This window comes from Amblyomma maculatum, unplaced genomic scaffold (assembly GCF_055883805.1).
Source record: "Amblyomma maculatum isolate TAMU_Amacu unplaced genomic scaffold, ASM5588380v1 scaffold_13, whole genome shotgun sequence".
Lineage (NCBI taxonomy): Eukaryota > Metazoa > Arthropoda > Arachnida > Ixodida > Ixodidae > Amblyomma > Amblyomma maculatum.
Window position 1 is genome coordinate 24,690,529 of NW_028146738.1, and position 22,118 is coordinate 24,712,646.

The following is a 22,118-nucleotide window of genomic DNA, read 5'->3' on the forward strand; positions in this document are numbered from 1 at the left end:
AAATTCAATGTGCAGAGAGGGAATGTTGGTGTGTGCGTATCTGTGAATCTGCTTACTTAAGACAAGCGCTGACTCAATAGATTTGATAATTGTTGACTTTATCAAACTAATGCACGGACCAATGGTGGAACTTACCATGATAAGATTTTTTATATTTCCGCTTGTTCGGGCTGGCTTCATATGCGGGTGCTGAACTCCAGTGCAGTTTTCAGTCATACTTGTGCCTGAGCGCAGGCGAACGTAGCTGAGCACCTGACGCGGCCTTTGTCCATGTAATAGTATTTTGAAGCCAGGACGATTACGGGAGGTAAAATAATATTTTGGCAATTGTCGGGGGATTACACGTAATTGATCTAAAAAAAAAATAACACGTTGACGGCTGACCGGTTTGTCGACACGTTCTTGCCAATGCACACAGTCAGATGGATACAGCAAATGAACTATTGATTAAACTTTCCGCAGCACCTACACATATACAATGCGCATATGGCCGGGCGCCAGCGCTCCGGCAGCGCACCAGAAGGCCAGCAAAGGCAGAAGGGTCACATGACCAAATATTGAAGTGCCCATGCTAATTACTGCCAAATTGGCGCCGTAATAACCAAATTATTATTGGAAATGCGAAAAAAGATCAAAGTGCCAGTAAAAGGAAACGTTCGTGTGCTCCCTGTACCAGATGCTGGCCTCTGTGGTTTTCTTTTTTTTTACAGGCCTAGTTATTACTCATAGAGCCGGAATGTGCATGCTGCTTTAATTATAGTTATTTTGCCGAGACGTGGAGTAAAAACATACGATGTGCGGCTGCATCAGTTTCGTCGCTTAGGGTCGCATGCCCTCTCGGGGCGTTTTCTTAACTTTGCTGGCATTCATGAATATGTAGCTTCGAATATGTGCATCGAAAAGCTGGCTACGCTGAAGTTTAGATGTGGTGATCACGTCTGACAACGTTGGCAAATCACAAGATCTAAAAAAAAATAAGATACGAAAAAAAAAATATGCAACGCGGGTGTAGGTTCGTTCGCAAGAGTTTTTATGCCTGTCTGCTGCTTTTTCGGTGTGCGCTCGGTCAGATCACCATCTGAATCCCAAGTTCAGTCGCTGCGTTCTGTTCCCGAGGCGTGGATTCCGAGCATGGACAGCGGCCGGCGATCCTGCCGCTCTTTGTATTCTTGCGAAGGCAGCACCCATGCCGAGGCGTAGAGCAGAGATGGCCACGGGCGGGCTCAGATGGCCCGAGCGCGCTGCCAATGGCGTATGTATATTGGGCAACCTTCGTTGAGTTCGATATGTTGTATAAACATCCGATCCGTGGGAACGATTCGCAGCTGTGCATAACGGACGCATACAACTTTTACGCCCTTCGCTCATGCGGGAGGAACAGATAGCAGCGGCCCTGTTCAGTGTCTTTTTTCGACGTTTTCTTTGGCTGTTTGAAAGCCTGGTCAGGAAAAGGCGACTTAGTTCATTCGTACAAAGCATGCGGAATGGTTGTTCTTGCTTCATGCGGTTCTCAGCACATTTATTCATTCAAGTTCTGTCGTGGCAGATCCCTGGTCGTATGATTTCGCTTCATAAATGCCGTAGAAGGGCTCTGCATTCTGATGTCTAAAGCGTATACTCCTCACACCCGCTGCCACATCGAAGCATCTACCGAGTGAAGTATATGGCACAGCTACTACGCAATACGTGCATGCAACTTGCGGGTCGTTGAAAGGTGGAGAGTGGCTTGTCTGATCTCGCGATGACTTCTTTGGTCAAAGTGTGTTGGAAGGTAGTGGAGCGGGCAAGTATACTAAGACAATGGAAAAAGTGAGACGAGACAAAATACACTAGTGATTTGGCGGTAATGACAATAAAAGAAGAAAAATTAAGAGCACTGACTTTGACTGCATGGACTCTACAGAACTGGGCTCAACATTCTGCCAGCAGCTGCGAACCTGGTTCATCAAGGCGACAGGTGGAATCTATGCGTATATGAGCTGCAGGCCATAGATTCCACTTTGGTTTGGAGTCACGGGTTAGGGGCCCAAGAATATGTGTTAGGTTGCAGCTGTTATGCGCCTGTTCGGCGGTTCAGCTGCGTCGCAGTCGGCGCCGGTGTAACCCAGAGAGAGTCAGGAGCCAAAGAGAACTTCTCAAGAGCAGGGAAAGAATAACCACGAGCTCTGCGCCGCTGGCTCATTGGTGGTAAGCGATAGTTTACACGACAGATTGTACTTGCCGTTCACTCCACTCATAACGCTGCCTTACAAGAAGTTAAAAATAATGGGGTTCAAAGCTGCTGAACCAAATGTGGAGAGAAAGCTTTAGCTGCGGCCAACCGAGCGTTTCATCGAACACGACCAGCGTTCCGTTTGAACGCATCAAAGTTCACCGACATTCTAAGCAAAATCCAGCTTTCATGCCTTGCGCATGCCATGCTTGCAGACGCTTTCCTACTCCACTCAGTCAGCTCTGCGTGGCTGGGCGCGCATGCGCAGTGCGGAAACTACCCTTCTGCCCTTCTCCGCGTCTGCGCACGAATCTGCTGGGATCCCTTCATAGTGAAGCGGTAAAGCTCCTCGCCGACCTCCTGTCGTATCTCACTCGCCTACTATCATTTCGGTAGCGACACGCTGTCGTCGTTCATCGGCTTGGCGGCGTCTCTTCGCGAGACGTTCCTGTCGTTCTCCGGGCGTCTCGGCCACTTGCTTAGCCTGTCTCGCCTAGTTTTCACGCTGTCGGCCGGCCTTGTATAATGCGACGACTTCTGGATCGAAACACTCAATTTTCCGCGGCCTGCACTGCTGCCGTGACGGGCCCGGCCGCTCTCTTTTTTTCTTAGTGCGCGTCTGAGGTTCGAACGCATCACCCCAGCTTATATCCCAGCTGCAAGGCTCGACTTGGCGCATGCGCAGTCAGGTGCATAGCGAAGTGATGATGTCACTCGCGGCGGACTCTGCGCAGCGGCTGAAGCGGAGTGACGGCGCGTGGTGAACATTAGTGGCTCCGGAGTAACTAGTTGCCATGGTAACGGCGCATGCGCAGTAGTCGCTCTTCCCGGCTTTGTGAAATGCGCTTCTATGAGCATGGTGTAGTTTTCACTGCAAAAGAAGAATGAGTGATGCACCCGATGTATATGCTTCGTTTGTTGCTGCTAAGCGAGGCGCCGGAGCAGAGGCTCAATGTCGCCGATGCCAGAATCCAGATGTGTGCACCGTCCGGGAGCACCATGCAGTCCGTGCCGCCGCCGACAGGACCACTCATGCTCAAGTGCCTGTAGTAACCAATTGCTTAACCAATTTTAGTAACCAATGGCTGTCCGCTTAGCCAAAGTTAAACAGCTGCGCTCAAATTTCACATTAGGTAATAGGCATGGTTTAGAATAGGAGGATTCGATCGCTTTGGAGAATAGAGCAATGGCAGAAAGCTACTGAGCAAGCCCAGAATAAAAGACGCACCCCTATTCTTTTCAGCCCAGCATTCCGCACATAAGCATTGTCGACCCGCTATTACCCTATTCCCTTAACTGATAGGATCCCCCTGTTTCTAACCTCGCTAATCGTAATGGTCCTCAGAATTTTTCGTTTTAGTTTTCTGTGACCGGGTTCCACAGGAGTATTGGCCTCGATGAATGGATGGATGGAATATAGGAGCGTCCCCTTTGAAACGGGGTGGTAGCAGTAGCTATCTTGCTCATTGTTCTCCCTATATCTTAATTATTGATTTAGATTGGTTAACTAAACCATCATTCTATTTATTAAATTTTAGTTTCTACATTACTAACCTTATGTCACTTATCTGCTTTTAAGCCACCAATCTTCCAGTCGTTTTTTGCTAGTTTCCACCGCCGGTTTATTCACCCGGCCACTGGTATCTCTAAACCCCAGAGCTTCAGGAACAGTTACTGCGCCTGCATCAACTTCCGGATGGATACCATTACATTCGAGTATAATATGGTCAATTGTTTCACTGGAGTTACCACATACAGCACATGCGTCATCTTCATTGCTAAATTTTTTTTGTAGCTGCGTGTTCTAAGATACCCTGATCTAGCTTCAAAAAGTAGGGCACTGCCTCTTGAGTTATCAAAGAAAGCTACCTTCCTGATCTGTATTTTCCACTTTCGGTATAATTCCACACTCTGTTTCTTCTCCATCGAATTTATCCAATTTTTAACTTCTGTGTTTTTCACCTCCATCCTTGTGACTAGCATACTTACTAGTCAGTTTCCTAGTTCTTTTCCTCCATTGTGAGTCAACGCTTTTTAAGTACAGGTATATAAATACTATAGCTGCCCATCTGTTACTGTCCAATTTCCTAAGGCGTCCCTCATATAATATTTTACTCTGAGCTTCCCGTACTTCGAAAGATGCCCAGCCCATATCTCCCTGTACCGCCTCATTTGTGGTTTTGCAGTGGGCACCTAGTGCTAATCGTCCAACGGCTCTCTGATTTATTCCTAATGCCGACTTTACCTCTGATTTTAGGCACAAAACCGCATTTCTGAAAGTAAGTCCGGGCACCATAATTCCTTTCCAAATACCCCTCAAAACCTCACATCTGTTGTATCCCCACAATGCCCTATGCTTTATTATCCCGACATTCCTTCGCCCTTTGGCCTTAAGTGATTGCTCATGCTTTCCAATGTATGCCAATCCTTCGTTTACCCATACTCCCAGATATTTATATTCTGCTACTCTGGGTATTTCATGGCCTTGTATTTTAAGACCCTGATCAGTTGAACCGTTGAAAATCATCAGACCCGACTTAACTGCGCTAAAACTGAAGTCTAGAGCGTCCCCTTCGTCTCTGCAATACTTAACTAGACTTTGCAATTCTTCCAGACTCTCAGCTAGCAGCACAATATCGTCTGCATACATCAAACCAGGGAGGCGCTGCTCTACCGCCTTTCCACCTAATCTATATGACAGGTTAAAACCTAGGTTACTGTCTTGTATCCTGCGTTCCAGGTTTATCATATAAAGCATGAACAGCAGCGGTGATAGAGGACAGCCTTGTCTTAATCATTTGCATACTTTGACATCTTCCGTACTTCTTATCCCTTCCCATGTAATTTCTATTTTGTTATCCCGGTATATTTCCCGTAGGAACTCTATTATCTCATAACAGATACCTTCTTCTTTTAATATGTTCCACAGGAGTTCCCTGTTTACATTTTCGTACGCCCCGTTTATGTCCAGGAAGGCCAAATACAACGGTCTATTTTCCTCTCTAGATATTTCGATGCATTGGGTAAGCACGAACAGGCTATCATCTAAGCGCCTACCATTTCTAAAGCCGTTCGGAAGTTCTCCGAGTATCTTGTTACTTTCTACCCATGCTTGCACCTTTAATTTCACCGCCTGCATGGCCAACCTGTACATAACAGATGTTATGGTAATCGGCCTGTAGGATTTTATGTGCATCCTTTCTCCTTTCCCTTTATAAATCAAATTCATTTTACTCTGCCGCCAGCTGTCCGGAATTTGTTTATGCGTTACGACTGCTTCCAGAGCTTGCAACAACGTTTCCTTACTTTTTGGACCAAGTTCATTAATCAGCTTGATCGGCTTTCCATCAATTCCTGTAGATGTGTTTTTAGGAATATTTTTTTCTGCCTTTTTCCAGTTTAGATTGGTCAGTTCTAAGCTGCTTTGTATTCTGCTACCTTGTGTTGCTTCCTGATTGGCGGAGATTACCCTATCGTCGCTTTTAAATGACTCGGCTATAACTGATGTAATGTAGTTCACTGCGTTGTCTCCGTTAAACAATTTCCCTCGTTATCTTGAATCCGATCTTGCTTTCTTTGATTCTTTTTCCCTAGCCAGCTTATATGGTTCCAGAAATTTCTTGCTCCGCCTCTAGAGACATCGTGTATGTCAGCCATCCAGCGATCAGTGGTCTGTTTTATTTTACTTTGGACGAGGGCCTGTACCTCAAGTTTCTTTTGTCGATATGATTTCCATTTTTGGTCGATTTCCTCCTGAGATGTCTGTGCTTTCTTTGCCACTCGGTGTTCTCTTGAAGCAGCCCGTCGTTGTTCAATAGCTTCCCTGATTCCCTTATTCCACCAGCTCCGTGGCTTCCTCTTTCCATTCCAGCGGTTTGCTACTTTAACCTCCTTAATTTTCCTCCTTATGAGTAGTATCATCATCATCATCATCATCATCATCATCATCATCATCATCATCATCCTGATTATACCCACTGCAGGGCGAAGGCCTCTCTCATATTTCTCCGCTTAACCCGGTTCTGTGCTAGCTGCATCCACTTGACCCCTGCAAACTTCTTAATCTCATCCGCCCACCTGACTTTCTGCCGCCCCCTGCTACGCTTTCCTTCCCTTGGAATCCAGTTTGTTACCCTCAGCGACCATCGGTTATCCTCTCTTCGCACTACATGTCCTGCCCATGTCCATTTCTTCTTCTTAATTTCCACTAGAATGTCGGTAACTTGAGTTATTTCTCTGACCCACTCTGCACGCTTTCTATCTCTTAATGTTACCCCTACCATTTTTCGTTCCATAGCCCTCTGGGTTGTCCTCAACTTAAGTAGAACTGTCTTGGTTAGCCTCTACGTTTCAGTTCCATACAAGATGCAACTGTTGTATACTTTCCTCTTGAGCGATACCGGTAAGCTGCTAGTCATAATCTGCGAGTGCTTGCCAAATGCGCTCCATCCCTATCTTATTCTTCTTGTTATTTCCTTTTCATGGTCCGGATCTGTGGTTACTACCTGTCCTAAGTAGACATATTCGCCTACTACTTCCAGTATTTCGCTACCTAATGTAAACTGCTGTTCCTTCCCGAGGCTGTTGAACATTAGCTTAGTCTTCTGCATATTGATTTTCAAGCCTACCTTTCTACTTTTCCTGTCTAGGTCATCAATCATTATTTGCAGTTCATCCCCCGAGTTGCTTAGCAAGGCAATGTCATCAGCAATCGCAGATTACTGAGATATTCTCCATCTACCCTTATTCCTAACTGCTCCCATTCTAAGTCTCTGAATACTTCCTCTAAACAAGCTGTGAATAGTACTGGGGAGATTGTGTCTCCTTGCCTAACACCTTTCTTTATGGGAATTTTGTTACTTTCTTTATGCAGAACTATGGTTGCTGTGCAGCCACTGTATATATCTTTCAGCACTTTCACGTACGGCTCGTCTACCCCCTAATTTCGCAATACCTGCATCACCGCCAAGGTTTCAACTGAGTCAAATGCTTTTTCGTAATCAATGAATGCTATGTATAAGGGCTGCTTATATTCCGAGCATTTTTCTATCACCTGATTGATGGTATGGATATGATCGATAGTAGAGTACCGTTTCCGTAACCCTGCTTGATCCTTTGCTTGATTGCAGTCTAAGGTTGTCCTGATTCTATTAGCGATTACCTTAGTAAATACCTTATACGTAACAGACAGTAAGCTGATTGGTCTGTAATTTTTAAGGTCCTTAGAGTCCCCTTTCTTGTGAATGAGGATAATGTTTGTATTCTTCCATGGTTCCGGTACCGTCGATGACACCAGGCACTGCGTATACAAGGTGGCCAGTTTTTCTAGCACGATATCACCCCCGTCCTTCAGCAAATCTGTAGTTATCTGATCCTCTCCAGCTGATTTCCCCCTTTTCATCGTTTCTAGTGCTTTCTTGACCTCGGCCGTAGTTCTACCTGTTCATAATCCAAGTCTTCCATGGGGCTTTTCTCTATTGCTTCCTCTATGTCTGCTGCTATCTGCGCTATTTGATCTTCGTTTAATTTTGCGTTTACTTTTTGTCTAAGTTCCGTTTCTCTTTTTATCAAGGGTCCCATCTGCGGACTAATACGTTTATGATCCCTTCCCAGACTATACTCCCCTTCTTCGTCTATTTTCATTTTTGTGACCTTGCTATAAAATGCCTGCGACATTAGACAGTAGTCAAGATCGAGCAGAGTCGCCACCCAGCGGCCTAGCGGCGAACCCTACTCAGTGTGGATGCGTGTTCGCGTCGCGTGCCAACCCGAAGTGATTTACGCGCGCGCGTGCGGCGTGTACAAGAATGCTTTTGGTTTGTTTCGCGGCTCCTGTGCGCTTTTGCTCACCTAGCTAACTTTTGTAAAAGAAATATGAATAGGCTATCACCCCACGCTCCATTAAAAAAAAAATACTTGTATGCTGGAATCGCGGTCCTCGGCGCTTGAGATTATTTGACAAGCGATGTCTCAAACGAAGCGGTGCTGTAGTTGGCGCCGCATCGAAGCATAACAGGTTGCTGCCGTCAATACAACTTAATGCAAACGCTCAAAAATCGTATATTCTCGTTTCTGTTTGGAATACCGCAGCTATTGAAATATGCAAAATCCCGTTTGAACAAGCCACTCTGTGCCTTCTGTATCCACGACAGAGTTGTCTGAGTACCTTTCTTTTTTTCTTTTTTACTGTTAAACTTTAGCCGCGGTGTCTCAGTGGTAGGGCTCTCGACTGCTGATTTCGAGAAAGGGGGGGTTCAATCCCGGCCGTTTTGAAAGGCGCTCCTCGGCCGTGGGATTTGACTGCACGTTAAACAATTCGACGTGGTCAACGACACCAAAGCCCGCCCCTACATCATACGTCATATCGCCTATGTCGCATGGCGCGTTAAACCCATATATGCATTTCTTTTCTCTGTTTTTCCTTTCAACAAATCCATCTATCTATCTTTTTTTTTTCGGTTGAAGGCTTCTGCGCATCCGTAAAAGTGGTAGTGAACACATTTCGCTTTAAAGAAATGTACGAAAGTTTGAGAAACAAATCTTTCCAGCACCTGTTACACTAAAATATTACATATTACACATATATCAATGTACACTGCTAGCCCATTAGAATCATTAGAGTACCTTTTTGTCTGTGCCGTCTTTCAAACAACTCGTTGTTTCTGACAAGGGGAGTAAAATAGCTTCATACGGGCTTAACCATCGGTGTTTGGTGCGGGAATAAATGCATATTTATAGTCGCATGATAAGTTGAACTACATTTCTTTCAGGATAGTTCTACATCCGGCACCTGTTTTGGAAGTAACCCTAATATTTTGCTTCGCATTGATTGAGTCACGGCTTAACAATAATTAAATTATAAAGAAATTTTCAGGCTTCAGAATTCCTTGCCAGAAGATGACAGCAACCAAGCGCAGTTTTTACGATGTCATCGCAGCTACTGATTCGTAGCTTGCAATTTAACGTTACTGAAAATTAATCACTTATAGTCCTAAATTTTGTCGAGTGCGTAAAAGTTCCATCACATGGTGAAATTCATTGCCATTGAAAAAAAAAATAATTACACTACTAATTTACCATTCATTAACATCCCACACATCAGAAATTCCTTATACTTCCCTTGGTTTCAGGAAATTGCAGTCATTTCACAGTGCAACACCAGATTATTTGCCGCAAGAAACATCCGCCTTGTTGTGAGCTCGGCAAACTCAGTCCACTCACCGCTCTTCACGTGAGCAGTCAGCTTTCCTGTGCGGCGAGGTTTCCTGTACAATGTCGGCGTAATCTCATTTTTTGGGGAATAGATGTGCCTGTTTGTCTAATCAGAGTTGATGTCCACTCAGTCTATGGCAATCCGCCGGGCATGCAGTACGCTGTCAGTGTTAAATTTAACCGGCTTAATCATCGAGTCAAGTAGTACATAATGAACCAGGCTGCCTCGATTCATTCTAAATTACTGCAGGTCAAAGCACGAACCTTGTATCTCCGTGGGCTTGACACTAAATTTGCCTGTCTCGCTCGTGTAAAACACGCACACACTGTTGAAAGGGCGATAAGATATGTCATGTTCAGGCCGAATTACCAGGCTTGTGAGCGCTGTTCAACGCAAAAATCGTGCAAAGCGATGCCAGTAAATCTAAAAGATGGGTGGTTGCGTGCCTTGCTTTGCTAAAATCTGCTCTTTTTTTGTGTGTGTGTGTGTGCATTGGCGAAATCCACGGAATTTTTTTCTGCAATATTGCAACACTCTAAACAGTAAATCGCTAATGCAATGCATAAGGCGCGTTTTCATCGTCAACAAACCCGCCGTAAACTCGGAAGCAGGCCTACGCCGCGTGCATTTCTGCGAGCGCCGCCGGCTGCCGATCCACACTGCCGGAGCGACGGTGGCGCCACATCTAGGTCGATCTCGCGGCGAATAGCTTGGTGAATACGAAATGCGGTCAGTATTTATGCCAGGATGATGAAAAAAAGACAAAAACTAGTGGCATTTCTGTCAAACACCAAGGAGCGTTTATTCAGTAACATGGTCGTCATGAAAATAAAACAAAAACAACGCGTCTTTACAGTAGACACATAGCTGTGTTTGCTTACAATGACGGTCTTTGGTGAGTGCTTCACACTTTCTTTTTATGTAATGTCAGTGTGCCCAAGCAAGACTAGACAGCGATGACGAACGGCAGCGAATCTTGAAACTACGCTAGCGTATGCTGTACACATGAATAGATGCACTCGTTCAAAGGGAAGCTATGTACAAGGACGCCAAGTGCACCGGCACGAGGCGATGCTGCAGCAGGTGTGACTCACTGTTGCGCCAGCTCTGCTCGCCTGCCTCACGCGCCCTGATGGGGAGCGTGGAACCGCTTTGCCTCTATGTCAGCCGCTGCTACAATATGATGAAAACAAAGATGCAACCGAAATTTGTGCGCCTCACCGCGAAACTTTCATTCGGTCTAGCCGTTACGGAACGCATTTTGTGCCGAAAGCGCCTTGTCGCGTTATGTACACGCATTGATACGTTGCTCCCAGAGGTCTTAGTTGAAGACATTTGACAGCAGTGTTCACCTCGCAGTTCACTGCCAGCTTGACAACGTGCTAAACAAAGAGCATCCTCCCCAGAACATGGTGCTTGTGCAGTGATGAGAGGCCACAACTTGCAGTAGAGAGAGAGAGAGAGAGAGAGAGAGAGAGAAAAGAGATAAAAGGTATAGCAAAAGTTCAGCGCTTGTGATCATACAAGCGGCCTTGTTTTAACCTCCTGAAACTCTCCGAAAAGAAAAGGCGTATTCTGTAATTGTATAATTAAAAATAAAACGCGATACGACTCAGTCAAAAAAAAAACTTTGTAAGGCTGCTTCGGTTATCAAACGGTCAATGAGTAGCTTATAGCTCCATGGCGCCAATTCTTGCGTAAATATTGGCTGTAAGACAAGTTTCGTTTTCTAAATGTGCGTAGTGTAGATCGCATTTACAGCTACGGCGTAAATGAAAAGGCGACGCTTAGTCAAGCTACGGGATTACACTATATTGCACTGTGGTGTCGGTCTTAGCAGAAGGTGTACGCTTGCGTGTGTGTGTGTGTGTGTTTTATCGTGTCGGCAATAATATTAATAATATTAATAATAATAATTAAAAAATGGACAGTGTATTGTATTCCTGAACCTGCTGTTTATGCGGAACTGTGACTACCGTTCAGGCTGCTAAATAATTCACGCGAAAGTGCCCGCGTTTCCGGTTATGTTTCCGTTGCCAGTACCGCATATGTAATCGAGGATTTAAAAATACGAGACGCTCTAACCCTATGAAATCAACTAAGAGATGTTCGTAGTCTCCTGGTCTAATGTTTAAGAATGTTTTCTGTTCGCAAAGATGAAATAATCAGCTAATGTTAATTAGCTAACTTTAATCATTGGCTTGGGGTACAATGTGTCAATATAAATGTCGTAGATATTCTCTAAAAATGATTAGCTACGGTGTTTCCATCCCGCTAGCGTCCACGTACAGCATTTATTACCCGCTGCAAACGATTGCGCGCACAATAAAAAAAAAAAAAATTAAACTTCCTTGTGGTAGCGGTTCCATTTCAAAACCCCCTGAGGCGTCCCAGATAACAAAATCCGCTTTCCTGCGGAGCGCTCTTACGATTACGCATTGCGTGCGCACTGGGCCAGTGATGAAGGTAACAGTTGGACTCGTGAAAACTTTCTTTAGAGGTCAACAAATAGAGCTACTTAAATCATAGCCTAATGAAAAGAACGTAGCAAGCCATTCTTTGAAGTGATCTCGAACTTTTGCACTGACATTTTATCCCTTAAGCCAATAAGTAAAAGGTTAGCTAATTAGTCTTTACTAACTGATTAACTTCGGCAAAAACAAAAATGCAGCAGACCAGGATAGGATACTTTGAACAGCTCTCAGTTACTTTCATTGGACTAGGGCTCATAATGTCTTAACACATTCGTTACATTCATCTGGGACATCATGTAAACCGCACTTAACAACAACAAAAAAAGTAACAGCTAACTTAGGGAACAGAGTATCGAGGCACACGGAGGTGCTTACGGGGGCTTTCCAACCTGTAGCTCCTCTTAAACAAGGTTAACTTGAGTAAACAGACAGCGCGTCTTGCTTTGAGGGAGATACGTGAGTGACGTTAGCAGCCTTGTGCGATGCCTGTTTTCAGGATGCGAAGCGCCCAATTGTACTTGATTTATTTTCGGTCGCTCCCCATGTTTTCTTTCCTTTTTTTTTTTTTTTTTTCATTGCGATGCTTTTACACATGGGAGTTACGAAAGTGTGGAATATTTGGCATATTTTGCCCAGAGTCCAACATTTGGTGAGAGCTCCTGCATAATTCCTGCTCCTACCCATTTACCTCGGATCTAAGAAAATAAGCACGAACTGTTCCTGGCCGAGGATATACGTGTATGCTGGGCAGTTCAAACGCTGGCAATATTCCAACAAGTTGTACTGCCCCCTCGCTTTAGGAAATGCGCAGTACGCTTAAGCACCGTTCGCATGCCCTGCAGGGGTTTGTTATTACTAAAGCCCTGAAAGAAAGCACGCCTTTCCTCAGCGTCGTTTTCTGAGAGACATCAGTGGTCCAGTTGCGAGCGCCGAGATATCCGTTATTGGCTCGGTATTCACATTCTCGATAGCTGTGCCCTTGAAATTCGTAAAAACAGGTCCAGAAGGAAAATAAAGTATTTTGATGGTGGTAGTCAGAAGAAGCTAAGGACTTAATGTGACTAGAATTGTAGCGAGGAAGTGTGAGTAGCGTGTTTCAATGTTATGTTCGTAGCATATACATATGTTACTGTGGAACTTTAGGTGACGATCTGAACTCACAAATGCTCACTGGGAACTGAGGATGATTCATTGTTCGTAATGCCAAGTTGTCTTGTATTTTATCTATCTCTCAGCTCTCCAGAGACTATTTCTCACTAACCACCCTTCGTTTTCTCCTTTTTGCTGTTTTCTCTCTCGCTGCAGAAACGTAATGACGGCTTCTTCAATACCTTTATAACCGTTTTGTTTTCAAGAGTGCTAATGGCGATTCATATTTAAAATGGGAGGAATAGCACTTAACTCTTGTTTTTGTCTTACGCTGCCAGCTTCTTTCCCCACGAAATTACCGCGGAAATGCAGCGCAGCATCATTTCCACCACGTAAACCACCATATAAACCACCAGCAACTTAACGGACATCAGAAGCATTCTGCGCAGCAACATGCGCATCAAGCTGGAATGGCCATTGACGCAGGGTTTCTTTTAACTCCACTTGCGGATGTGAAATGTCAAAAAGAGGACGACCTATTGTCACGTCAGTAAGGTAGAAACTTCCGGACGGTGGCATCTGGCAGCGAGCTGTACTAGAAGGTTTTAGCTTAGTGTTACCGTGTGCTGTAGCTTCCAGCCACCAACGGCGCACGTCCAGATGATCCCTCAGGCTCACCTGCGCACGCATTGTTTTGATGCAGGCTGTAGAGGTATATAGGGTAACGCTATGCCAAAGCTTTCTATTGCCATGAAGGGTGCACATGATTTAAAATGCTGAAGACCTCGCGAGAGGGCTTCATAAGCACCACGGAGCCAAGTTAGACTACAGCTCATATGGGTCATTCTATTAAGGAGCAAAGACAGCTGGGAATTTGCCGAGAACCCTGCCGTACAACAGCGGGTTAAATGAGCAACGAATACGTATGAAGCAATGTAGTTTGTCACGCTGCTTCAAATTCCGTCTGACTGTGAAGAACTAATAGCCCTAACAAAACAACCACTGTTCTGTCGCGCACAGAACAGACTCTCTTTAGACGCACCCTGCGTGTCTGCGCGGAGCACAACAAGACGTTTTTCCGTCCAGGCGCAAGCGCCAATGAGCAACGTTATATAAGCGGAGGCCACGCGCGCTGTACACAAGTAAACGGATTCGCGCGAACTGATTGGGGCATCTGCCAACTTCGTCGCACGCGACCTTCCTGCCTGCGTGACCAGACGGCTTGTGGACGCAGAAGACGTTCCCCTTGCTTCCTCTCATTCAGTCTCTTCCATTCGCGAGGCTCGCACAAGCCGTGGTCTGAAGCCTTCATGTTCAGTCCGCGCTGGGAAGGCTGCACAGGGAGCTTCTTCGCGCGAGACATGGGCAGCACGCGCTGACATCGGCAGGAGTGGTGGCGGTTGCGATGCGCTCGGGAACCCTAAATGGGCCGGATGTCGGCGTGCTGCGTCTCCTTGTGCCTGCGAAGGTCCACTTTCCGCTGAAAGGCCCGGCCGCACACATCACAGGCGAACGGCTTGAATCCTGTGTGCTTACGACTGTGGGTGATCAGGTTGGACGACTGGCTGAACGCCTTGCCGCACACTGCGCACTTGTGCGGCTTTTCACCTGCGAAGAGCAGAGAACAGGGCCCGGCGTTAATGACGGAAATTTTAATTGGCAGTGGGCGGAGTGATAATGAACAGAGTCGCAAATGTCGGAATCGTTTGTCGCCACCTCGGCCCAACGCAAATGGAAGGAAATGAAGATTAAATACGCGCAACGTGAAGTCAATTGCCTTTTGCATACACAGTGACGATTTGACCGCAGGAAATACTTACCTGCGACCAGATGTTCAATATTGCCATATACACACTGTATCATTCGCTTACTAAAATTAACGATATAAAAGCACATAAAAAATCGGGCAAGGTCTCACTAATTAATCCATGAACTAAAAGTCAGACAGACCCCTTGCCTGCGTCATAGTGAGCTTGCAATATGAATAGCTTCCTTGACACTGGCATGCCTGCAAGATATGTAAAGACTGAATCGTAAACAGCACGATTTAATCGATTTCGATAACAGAAGCGAGAAAAGCCAATTGTTATGGGGGAGGGGGGGGGGGGGTGTTATTATTTACAAAATAGGTGAGGACTGAGAGCCAGAGGAAGGCTTGTCCCAGAACCAGTCCTCACGCATTCACCTTGTCCTTCTATTTCTCATGCAGCGTTGCAACGCATGTGAATAACAACGTAGCAATATGCCTCTCGAGTTCAAGTCGACAGATTTGAAGCATCCTTGCTATAAACAGTATGTGAAGGAACATCTGACGAGGCAAACTTAGTGGCAAGGTTATATCGATGAGTCGTACGAGATGCATTTGCACAATTTGTACAGAAATTTCTTGAAAGTACGCTTTCTCATGTGCAGCACCTCATTCCAGGAATGATGCCTTTGTAGGTTTCCTCCGCGCTGCGGGATCGTTGCTCGTGATTCAAGTTCCTTCAAGTCCAGCTTTCTGGGGAACTTTCGATTTGGGTTGCATCTGCGGGATATTATAAGATATTTCTTTGCCCATATTCATACAAGTGATCTAAGCCTCCGATACGTAGCGAAAAAACTGACGTCGAGAACTGATGGGCTGCGTTTTTCAAAGCAATGCAAGTCAGCCGTGCAATGTTGAAATACAATTTTATGAACATACTGATCAAAAGCTTGCGATTCGTAGCGTAATTTACTTCCGAAATCAGTCCTGCCCTCACAATTACTAATTATGACTTTCCGTAGGAAACCGGTGAGGTACGTTCTTGATAATAATAGAAATAAATATTAAGAGGCTACCGAAAGAGAGTCGGCAGATATATGATTGTTTTGGGGAAGTATACAACATGTGTAAAAAAATTACGTTTGAAAACTCATTTCCTGAATTTGCCCAAACTTCCTCGATATGTCGCACTTGAAAATGAAACGCTATACATTACGCTAAATGTGTTTGGACAACAAATCCTAGCTTAAAAAACGAAAAGAAATCACTGCCTGCAGATCAATGTTTAGCACAGCAACAACAACAAAAAAAAAAAAATCTCGCTGTTCAGAAGAAAACGCTATGCCCACTTTGAATCCTAGCAGTTGTTTTGATCATCTTAGAAAAATAAATATCTTATGCACATTTTGATTCCAAGAAAAAATGAGAAGGTTTCTCTAAACGAAGGGGTGCAGGGTAATTACTCTTGCAGTTTGAACAAAAATTGAACAGTATGGCGGCGTGAATGCAAAAGTCAAAGCTGCAAACCGAAAAAAAAAAAAAACCGTTCTGAAAAAAAAAAAAAAATAAGAATTCGTATCACCGCCATGCAGACGCATCATTTACCAAGTTCTAACAACTCCCGCCAGGCGTCTGAAATAACTCGGCTTCTCAGAGGCCATGAATACGAGCGTTCCCGTTTTTCCGGCGGCGGTGAATGAAATTACTCGGGCGATCACTGTCGCCACTCCTGCCGGCATATACCTCATGCTCCCGGTTGAAGCGCGCCAGGCAGCGAGGGCCCCTCGCACCGCGTTCCCTCTCTGCGGCATGTAAAAGAGCAATTGGGCCGACGATTGCCGTGATCAGTGCCTCATGAGGCAGGCAGGGATCCTCCCCCTTCCCTCGAGCCAGCAGGACCGGCGGCAGACGTGTCACGTCGAAGCGAACCCATCGCGTAACACATTCAATATGGCGCTCTTTTCTCTTGCTCTTTTATGCGGACCCCGCTTGCTCTCAATGACTAAATCAGCGAGTAATTTTTCGTGGGAGCTGCTGTCGTGGCAGAGTTGCGCCAGAGGCGACCCCTGGTGGGGAGGCGAGGGGAGTGCGGGACCCCTGGTAGCGCGTTCGGCTGTGAGCTCCGGTGCAAGATGAATGGGCCCCGTTTCAGTGAATAGCTATCGACAGTGAACAGCGCAGGGGGCGCTTTCGGCTGCAAGAGCGCGCTAACGGGAGTGGTGAACGCCACTTCCTCATAGGAGCGCGGGAGACGCGCAGTCAAGACGCCTTTTTGAAGCAGAGAACTCGGAATGATGTACCCGATAAATCAATTCGTATTCCTTGTGCCGTCGTAGACGCTGAGACTGCGTGCTTGCAATAGCGAAGCTTCGCTGGATGATTATGCGCTAAAGATTTCGTCCCCCAAATTCATTATCGGTTAAAGGGGTCATGCTACGGTCATCCAGTGTATTAGCTTTGTAGTATGGGAGATAATAAGGCCCTTTATTATTCTATTTTCGAAATTTGAGCGTCGTATACGCATTCGTTATTTCGAAATAAGCGGCTGAATTTCAAAACGCGAAGCTCACCTCCCCCCCCCCCCCCCCTCTCCGACAGCGATCGCCATATTGAAATGTTTAGTGACGTCACAGAACGACACCACAATCGCATCATCGTCTGCTGCTGTGCCGGCGCCGATATGCTGCCGATACACTGTACTGTGTTCGCGCTTGCTAACATGGCTCCCAATAAGTGCCCTCAGCATGTTATTGAAAACAGAACACAGACTGTAGTGAAGCGCGATTTAGTTCTTGCCCAGGCATCCGCCTTCGGCGCGACCGCCGCCATCATCTGATGGCAGCACTGCCCCCACCGCCGTAAAATTCTAGTTCACTATCCGTAAACACCCCGCGCCGGCCGTGCCTTCCGCGCAGGCCGTCCGAGCCAGCGTTACGGCGTATCCCTTGCGCCAGTGTTAGAAAAAGATGCTGATTTTTTTTTCTCGCAATAATGATAGGCCCTCTAAAAAGAATTTAAAAAATTAATGCTTCTTGCGAAATACCGGCCCATACGGTGGGAGGTTTTGCTATAGCCGGTGCGGTGCCCGTGTTCTTGTACGCTAGTTCAGCTGCTAAGGCGTCGCCGAAAATAACCATTTCCTTTACTAAGAAACAGTGGTGTTGAGAGTAAAGAAGTTTTATGACCGAGTGGTCCATTTACTGGTCATCTGATCAGAAGAGAGGAGTCGCTGGAGAAAAATTTGATGTTGGGAAAGGTTGAGGGTCGCCGGAGAAGGGGTAGGCAGCGAACGCGATGGTTAGATGGCATCCTCGAGGCGCTGCAGGTGAAGTTATGTGATGTTAGGAAGATAGTGAGAGACCGGAAAGCGTGGTCCATAGGGTCACCAAGAGTCGGACACGACTGAACGACTGAACTGAACTGGTCTATTTACTAAAACGCCTCGCTGATCTATTACAAAGTGCCGTCCAATGTCGATGACGTAATTTAGGCCTAGCAGACAGCCAGAGGGCCGTCGTCCTTCGCGCTCTCGGGCGCCGTTGCTGTAAGCTTACGGCATCCGGTGCTGTAAGCCTCGTGAACTTGTCGTCTACTGTCATGATGCGGCTAGGGCCAGACTAGGGACTGACAACGAGCAGCGTAAATGATGCTGCTAAGACATCCCCGTCTTAGCAGCAGCATCTATACGCTGATGTAGTGCGCCGCGTCCATACACACTGCGCTGCTGCGCTGTCGGGCGGTACCTGAAGATGGTGCAAAAGCGCCGTCGGACAGCACTATATGCATTGAGCATTTTATGCGCTGCTTTTGACACTTGTTTCAGCGTACATTGTGTACGCTATTTGAGCGGGTCAGCTCGTGCGCCTTTCGTACCCGGGCGCCGACGCGCACCTGAATCCCGCCCACAGATGCCGCTGTTCCCTAGGTTGAAAGCGCTAACAGATATCGACGAAAAGCTCAGTTTGCGGTTACCTCGGCAAGCGGCATGACTGCTGTTTAGCAGACATTCCCGCGGATCAGCGTAACCGCGGTTGACGCTGCTCGTGCACAGAACATGCAGCAAAAGACGCAGCGTCTGCCTATCTCGTCACCGGCTGCGCCGGTTGCCATATCAGCAAACTTTTGACGAAGAAACGAAAATATTAATTTTAAAAATGCACGCAGCTTCGATGCAGGTGAAATTTTGAGGTTTAGTTTTTTGGCACATCAGGAATAAGATGCGATAAAAAGTTTATATTCCAAAATTGGTGCCATGACCCCTTTAAGGAAAACAAACCTCGCCGGTAGAGTACCTTTTGCTTGGCACCAGAAGTCTCAATGTCCCATGGTGCCGTAGCAGATAAAACGCTATTAGAAATACATTCTTTCTCCGAAAAAGAAATCACACAACAGTGGTCTTGGCGCGCAGCTTTTTTCAAGAAAGATTAGTTTGTTTTGTATCTAAGGGTCAACGCGGTACAGTCACACAAACTATATAGCTTGCCCATGTTTTTTGTGCAAATTCCTTCGAGTGCTTACAAGATTATGTGTCGCTTCAGGCACAGATATATCACAAATGCGACCGAGGCGACATCAGGTCTTTTTGCTTTCCCAGTCGGCGATAAATCTAAAATTGCCTGGCTCACCAAGTAAAACACCGATGTTTGTAGGCGCATCAGTTACAGCTGTCAGTATTATCTGTACATGGTGATGATGAGACTGCGGTAAAGCAGCGCTGAGAAGACAATAAATCTGTGTAAGCAGCACAAATTCCATAATACGAAAATTTCGAATAGAGGACCGCATATCCTCCTATTCGGTTCGTCGAATGAATCATATAGTGCGTTTTCAACTCATTTGAAACGAATCGAATATGTTCTCAGGTTTTCGACAATCTATTTCTAATGACTGGTTAAGATAGAATGCAATTTTCGTCACCGAAAGTATGAAAAAGAGGGGCCACTCTGAGTCAATATTGCATGATTCCACAACCAGTTAGCGCCGGATTTAAGTCTCAGCACCGCGAAGCGTTCCTTTTGAGTCTCATCGCTTATAATTCTGTTACATGACCTCCAAAATTGTGCTGTAAACCAGGGCTCAGGCAAACCAAGATAACCCTCTTTTGATGTGATGTCTTGAGGGCAATTTTCTCATGCGTAGTTGTCGTCCCTGTCATCTACAGGGACACTGAGGTAGCTTATGTGCTGTTGTCACAAGTCGTAAACGATAATTTTCCTATACTTACTACATGGTGGTCATAACGTTGATGCATTGAATTCCTTAGTATACTCAATCGATCATATTTTGCCGCCGGTAGCACTTCGCTGTTCTGTACGATGATTCATTTCGCAGGAATATTCACGCACTTAGCGAATATTCGTAAAAATATTTCGTTCTGTTACCCGCACGACCGATCGTGTTAGATTCGGCAACAGACACTATTCGTATTCGAGTCTATTGTGAAAGAGCACTATTGCACATACTAAAGGTTTCAACCATAACCAATGCTCATTCAATGTGGCATTAGTGTGGGACTAAACGAGAGAAACGGCAGATATTGTACAAAAGCACTAAGCTTCACTGCGGGTTGGGATGAAATCACAAATATCACTTTTTTATCTGCCAGTTATATATTCCACTATTTCGTAGCTTCGGAGGGTCGGGGTATATGAACACCTCCTATGCAAATACAAGTATAGAGATGGTATAGATGTGGTGAGTGATGTGTAAGAGCTATAACTGTATGATAACGAGACATCAAATGTGAATAGAAAGGTGACGATGTAATGAGGCTGCGCAAGTGAGGCGACAAGTAGCTTCGAGAGTCCCGTGCACCAGTTTTCAAGGCGCGGTAAGTCACACAAGCCTCCTCTCTGGGAAGAGCGGGACCGTGACTATGCATCCCCGGCCGCCAGCTCGGCGCGTGTCTGCTGGCGAGCGGCCTCCCCCTTCTCGCTGCCAGGGGCCCGGCAGGCAGAGCCCCCCGGTGGCGTGCATTGTTAATGGCCAGCCTGATTGTGTGTGCCTCGCCGATGGCGTAATAGCAGCGGGCCAGCGGGGTAGGCTGGCGAGGAACGTGCGGCCCAGCAGCGCCCTTGCGGGGCGCAACACGTCCCCAGGGCAATTAAGTAATCTGGCCATCTGCATTCAATCACACGCGGTATGTACAACGCACGGGGGGTGAAGGGGCGAGCAGGGGCCGGTTCTTTCGGGCGCGGTGTAGGGCGAGGGTGGTGCAGGCGCAGAGGCCAACACAAATTTCACGTGGTCGCGGCGCCGGGCCGTAACGCGTCACTGCGTTTTTGACCCGTGAGTTGTACCTTCGTCGCATTCTCGCACTGGCCTTTATTACTGTCCAATCAATTATTTACCGGGGCTATTCGGTATTCTCCAGTTTATTCGTCGCTCCCGGAGTTAGGTGATTAAAGGCGTGGTCGGTCGTGACGGTACGCTATTTTCAGAATCAAGCCGACGAAGGTAAAATAGCGAAACGTCTGTTCTTGTGGGCTGTGAATACATTTAGTCTTGGCGGACGAAAGTACGAAACATCGAACGGACCAAATGCAGGCAAAAAGTCTTCATCCCAATTTTCGTTCACATATAACAATCGTGCGCGTTCAGCGCATCATGCCTTCGTCGTTTTCCCTGTACAGCCAGAGCAGTTTTCAGTTTATACGGCACGTTAATGATATCGGACTATAGAAATCAACATCTATTTCCTTAATGCATAGACTAATACATGACTGTAAAAAAACGATCAGGCCTCAACAGAGTTTCTAGCAGGTATACGGGAATTGCCACCAAAAAAATAGTTGCTTCGGAAATGACACTAACGTGATCCATAACAACAGCGCGACAGACGGGACGTGGAAGAAAGGACGACAACACAGAGCGCTCTGTGTTGTCGTCCTTTCTTCCACGTCCCGTCTGTCGCGCTGTTGTTATGGATCACCGTGCACACCAGCTCGCCCAACAACTGGTATTGACACTAACGTGACGAGGATCGCTAACGTTGACAGCCTTTAAAAGCATGCTGTTTGTCAAACTCAGCTTCTGAGTGATGCAGAAAGAGCCAGCTGTGGCTGATAAAATGCATTGCGCTCCATCCACAAAGGCACCATCCGGCTCACTGCAACGATCGATTATCAGGATTGAGGTTAGTGCTGTTATAACTACAGATTTTACTTTCCTCCACACCGACGCGTTCCTTAAGAGAGGCACTTGCAAACAAGAATTGGTCTTTTTGTCAACGTCGCAGTGTTTCACCGGATACATGTTCAGTGAGATTTTTTTTTTCTTTAATGTTCCCATATTAGCATTTTAAGCCTAGGGAAATATATGTCGATGCGGTCTTTTCAGAGCTGATCAAAGAGTCCATCAGTCAATACAAATTGCTAATTTAAC

General features: G+C 46.1%; 1 protein-coding gene across 1 annotated transcript in view; it reads right to left on the bottom strand.

The window, feature by feature from the left end:
* Window positions 1-12,500: 12,500 nt before the first annotated feature.
* Window positions 12,501-22,118, bottom strand: part of LOC146172395 (uncharacterized) — a 103,624-nt gene continuing 94,006 nt past the window's right edge. The window contains exon 5 of the mRNA XM_084585827.1: window positions 12,501-14,596. Coding sequence (XP_084441953.1) covers window positions 14,409-14,596 — 188 coding nt within the window. The 3' untranslated portion in view covers window positions 12,501-14,408. The remainder of the gene's footprint in view (window positions 14,597-22,118) is intronic.